General features: G+C 30.9%; 1 protein-coding gene across 1 annotated transcript in view; it reads left to right on the top strand.

Annotated features, from left to right (window-relative positions):
• The window catches only part of LOC106874758 (uncharacterized), a gene marked incomplete at its 3' end in the record, with an annotated part of 317,509 nt that overhangs the window by 272,658 nt on the left and 38,993 nt on the right, over nucleotides 1-5,858 (top strand). The window contains exon 6 of the mRNA XM_052975193.1: nucleotides 3,181-3,633. Coding sequence (XP_052831153.1) covers nucleotides 3,181-3,633 — 453 coding nt within the window. The remainder of the gene's footprint in view (nucleotides 1-3,180; nucleotides 3,634-5,858) is intronic.

Here is a 5,858-nt window from a genome sequence, read left to right as displayed (position 1 = left end):
TGTGTGTGTGTGTGTGTGTGTGTGTGTGTGTGTATGTGTGTGTGTGTATGTGCATACATATGTGTGTGTATGTGTATGTGTATACACGCATAATATTTCTCTTACATTTTCAATAAAATTGAAGTAAATTGAATTTGGAAGAAACATTTATAAAATCTAAATACAGTGAGCTTGCTTAGAAATATAAAAAAAAACATATTTATAAATAATTTTTTGTACTATACATTTCAGGCTACATTAAAGTTAAGTTGAAAAATCCTTGGCAAGCTTTAAGATGTTGATAAATAAATTTTAGTGGTTTGGGGTTATCATATATGTAGCTTCTCAAACGAAGCAATGTTCAGAAAGCTAAATTAGAATTATTCAACAGTACTCTCTTTTTAGTATTTTGTGAATGGCCAGGAAATCACAAACAGCCAAGTTTATAAGGTACTGAGCATAAAGACAAGAGACTGTCAATTCATATTTTGTCATCAGCACTATGTGTGGACACACTGTTTAATTAACTGGTGGATGGGTAACCCCTTGTATTTTATTGTTGACTTCTCTCAAAAGTAATCTTTGGGAGATACACATCTTATGTAGGAGGTAGTTTGTCTCTCAACTGTTTAACTTTACAAAAAATTATCAGAGATCTACATAAGGTTAAAAAAGTCAGTATTTTCTCCAGGTGCTTAACAAGAAGATACTATCTTTACCTGATGGAAGTCTATATTGAAGTGTACATTCAAATAAAAATATCTGAACAGCCACTCTAGTAGTTTTTCTTTCAATACATAAGTAAGAATCAAATCACAGTTTAGTGGTAGTTATGTAAAACATGTCACATCAGTAACATCTAAAGCAGGCATAGGCAATTTTTTCAAGAAGTAGGCCATATGAGACATGGCTCATCATAAGGTGGGCCACACTACTAAAAAAAATTCTAGATAATTTATCATTAGACATGCTGTTCAGAAAGTACTGCAGGCCACTCATGATTGATCTAAAGGATATTATGCATTAAGACATGTAATGTCTTTGGAAATACCTGAGTATTTTAGCTAGCTCAATATAAATAAATATAAACTGTTTTTAACATTTACAAAAAACATTTCTAAGCAGTTCTAAAGTAGATAAATTTACTTTTCAACTTACCTAATCATGAATAATCTTGAATATAACACTTTTCCATTAATACAGCTTCTGATTAACTCAAATAATGTTTGCTAAAAGATTTGGTAGACATCATTTTAGCTTTTTCCTTTAGCTATGTGAATCTTTCCTTCCTAGATTGTATTTGAATTCTCAAACAGATTTGAAAGGTATTTCACATTAGTTTCTTGAAAGTATCATCTAGATTGAAATGTAATTTTTAATTTTGCATTAACTTTCCTATATTCATTTAGAGTTCAGACTGACTTACAGATTTATTTCATTGTTATCATCATTTGCTGCCATCATCATCTGCTTTTCCATACCAGCATGTTTTGCATATTCTGAGAACAAGTAGTTAAAGCAGAATTCACTATTTCGCAATTTTGGTTTAATAGGGATTCATAGGGACTGTACCCCTGAAATTCAATTTCTACAGCCTTAATGGACGGAGAATAAATATTCCTTGTGAATAGTGTACTTGACATCATTGATAACTTCTCCCACAAAGCCTAATATAAGCCTATTCTCCTGTAGAATCTAGTGTTTTACTTAAAGACAATGAAATGCTTTCAGTAGAATTTGACTTAACTTTAATTGTTAATTATACATATACTGTGTTCAATCAGTCATTTTATCTCAACTGTATTTGAGCATTACTTTCTCTATCCTTAACTCATTTCTTAGATAGACCTGGACAAAAGAGATTACAAAGTAAAGCTTGTACTATAGAATTTAGCTGTCTAACATACTTCATGCATTCAGAGATTTGATTTCAGTTGAATCAATGAAACATTCACACACTTGAAGCTAATACATCTTACAAATCTTGAGATATGAATCTAAGAGTACATTGTTATCTGTGCGTAATCATGGAAAAGGACAAAGTAACATGTTGATAAAGATAATCAATGCAAGAAGAAAATAGATTTATTACAAGCTAATTCATTTCCATAGAATATTGTCTTTGCCTTTTACAATTAACTATTCACCAAATTCTCTGAGTGTTACATTGATTGATGGAGTGGAGTTATAGAAGGTTGGGACAGTCATAGCTTTGTCAAAGACATCAGCAAGATAAGTGAAATGAAACTGTTACAGCTAAAAATTGAAACTAGATCATGAATTCAGCTTCCTACAAGCTCATAGTATTTTTTTCAAATACTTGTGTAGCAGAAAACAGTCCGTTTGAATTACTGTAAAAGCTTGCCCTGACAACCATTAAAAAATATATCAAAAACAGAATTTTTTCCTGTTATATATATATATATATATATATGATGATGATGATGCAAGAAATTCATTTTTGTGCCATAAAAGAAAAAAATATGTATCGTCATTTAGCAACCATGTTCCAGGCTGCCATGCGCGCTTGTGTGTGTATGATACATACACATACATACATTCACATACACATATATATGCACACACACATATATGCATCCATTCACACACACATACATACACACAAGCATGCATGTTTGTGTGTAGGGGTTTCATAATAACATGGGAAATGTTACAATCTACTTAGTTGTATTTATGTAAATCGAAACAGTGAACTTTAGATGCATCAAATTCTTTCTAAAAACACATTTTTTAAAATTCCATTACCCTATGCATTGTTTCTACTAACCTTGCATGTAAGTAAGGATATGTAGATAACTTCATTTTAGCTTGTTCTCTTATATTTTGTTTACAGTCTAACAAAATATGAAAATGATTTTTATTTAATAGTAAAATATATGATAATATGATAATATCACTGTAAAGTATATATTTTGTAGGACAAATCTTTAACATTGATATAATTTTGAATCATTTTTATTAAAAATACTGTATTTTTGAAACAAGAGAAAAATATTCTTTCAATAATTTAAATGATAACTGTAAGAGAATCCGTACATACTTTAGTGTCATATTAAGAGGAATACTTACTAGAGTAACTATTTGAGATCCTTCTCTGTTTTTGTCTACATTGTCAATATACATAATATCGCTATGTAGAAACCCATCTCAGTTTTAGAAATTGTTTGTCAATCTTATCAGGATGAAATGTCTAAACAACAACAGGGACATCACCACCACCACCACCACCGTCACCATCCCCACAAACACATGCACCAGCAGCAGCATGTCTACCACAAGCGCATGAATCCAGAGTCACCACAAACCCAGGATGAAAATGTGCTTCTCCATGATCCAAATGTTCACCATGCTGCTACCAAGATTCAGGCACAGTTTCGTGGTTTCCGAGCTCGCCAGCAAATGAAAGTGATGAAAGTGAAGGCAAACGCAGAGAAAACACTGCCACCAGTCGATCCAGAAGATCCAAGAGCTCATGAAGCTGCAACGAAAATTCAGGCCATGATCCGGGGTCGTAAAGCTCGTAAAGAGATGAAGGTGCTCAAACTTCAGAATAGACATGGACATAACAGACATCGTGCACATGGAGGGTCCCATGGCAAACCTTCAAAAAGTCACTACAAGGATACCTCAAGGGTAGGCAAGCATGAAACATGAGTTGACTTTCTTGCCAATAGACTTGCTCCATAGATCTCCTTTGCCCCATAGACTGACTCGCAACATTTTGCTGTTTTAGTCACCCGTTTTGAAGATGATTTTATGCTCCATCAGTAGTCCTTCTCCGCTTTATCATCCACGGAACTTAATTTATTTGAACCTTTGTTGATTCTTTTTCTTTTGTGTGTTTTTTGTTATTGAAAGACATGCTTATATTTCCGTGTGAAGTGTTTTGTAGAGTTTTCAAATATATCTGGAATATTATTTGTATGTATGCTTTTATGATTGTAGAATACATTATATAGAATTAGGACAAATACTTACATAGTTGTCTGCATGTATGTATAATTATCTACAAGAGATATGACTATGAATATTTATGTATATGAGTACTATTGAATATAGATGTAGATGAATCTATGTGTGTATAATTCTTCATCTTTACATTGAAAGTTATAGCAGCATCTGTGTGTGCAAGCATGCACATGCACAAACATGCACATATATAAACTGATGTCAAATAACTATTCAGTCACAGATGTTTTAATTAACAAGTCATTATAGATGTTAAGTTTGTGTAATCAAATTATAAGTTAACTTTAAAATAAAAATTTGGCCCAATTCATTTAATGTATTGCAATCAGACTTCTTACAATGTAAGCCTGAAATTTTCTAAGATAAGCTCTTTTCAAATAACAACTACATTCTTCTCTACATACATCTTCTTAATATTCTGACTATAAATATTTTTAGAATTTTTATAAATGTTTTGTCCCATTTTATTTTCACTTTCAAATTTGTTATCATTCAAATCTACTGAGAACTTTACTTTATATAATTTCATTCCATACAACCTTTGCGTGTTTTATTTACATAAATAACTACCTAATGTCAACGCTGTGTTCCTGATTGCTGCTATTCAATTATTGAGATTAATCTTAGTTTTCCTAGCAATTCATTATTAAAATGGTCTTATGAGTCAATAATAAGCAGTAACAACACTGAGGATACAAATAATACAGTATAATTTGACAATAATCACACTAAAAATTAAGATTAAGAGAAAAATTACCAAGAACTTACATTTATAATAATATTAGTGTGAGAACATTAGTTTACAGGGTTGTGAATTACATACTTGATGAAATATTTGTTTAAATTATAAAGGTTATCCTATTGTTATTCCTTAAATCCTATTATTATTCCATCAAAATCTCACCCATTATTTATAATAGTACACTGTATTTTATGAGTGATCTTTAAATATAATATATTGAATATAAATTTAGTGTATATTATATAACCGTTATTCTTATTCCTTATGTCTTCCCTGCTGCATACACTTCAAAGTTGAGTAGGTAAGGCACTCAACTTTAAAAATAACTGCTGTAATAATTTATATACAAATATTCAAATTTGCAGAATTATCCAACCCAATAATAGGAAATCAGAAAATACGAATTTCTTGTTGAAGTCAGAGGATTAATATATTAATAGCTTAGCATCAAATTGTGTTAGAACTGTATTAGTTAATCAAGATAAGAATTATTATAAACTATCTCCTGGAAATTTAACCAGAGGAATCATCTTAGAGATAAAACTAAACTTTTGGGTGGGTGGGCAGTCTTTCAACTTATGAAGGATTTTGAATGTATGTCTTCTGTTCAAAGATTACTGCATTGTAATCAATGAATCATGATCACAGTATTTTTCATCTATTTTTCATGTGTGTATATGCTTGAGTTGAATGAAAGACAGCGGCACTCAACATATTTGGTAGGAATTATGTGATTTGGTTACCCATGCCTGAAGAGCTAGGTTCATTTTACGAGCCCGTAAAACTTTAAGCTGCATGGAACCAAATAAAACTGTTATTAAATAATGTATATATATATATAAATGAATGAAAGAATTGTATCTAGATTACAGAAGGCAACCATAGCTACTGTTCTTAAAGGGTAGTGTAGTTACAGAAATTTTTTGAGTGTCAAACTAAAGGTATCGTTGTATTTAACATCAACTTGTTACATTCTGTACAAGTAATGTACTAGTGATTATTCCATCAACTATATTTCTCTCCTACAAAGTAGTAGGTTTATTGCTGAACTTCAAACTCATTATTTTGATGGAATTTAAATTGCTGTTGTGTCTTTTATTTCCATCTGCCTCTCTGCTATTATATATATATATATATATATATATAT

This window comes from Octopus bimaculoides, chromosome 20 (assembly GCF_001194135.2).
Source record: "Octopus bimaculoides isolate UCB-OBI-ISO-001 chromosome 20, ASM119413v2, whole genome shotgun sequence".
Taxonomy (NCBI): domain Eukaryota; kingdom Metazoa; phylum Mollusca; class Cephalopoda; order Octopoda; family Octopodidae; genus Octopus; species Octopus bimaculoides.
The sequence above is the reverse complement of the archived record's forward strand: the minus strand, read 5'-3'. Positions and strand labels throughout refer to the sequence as shown.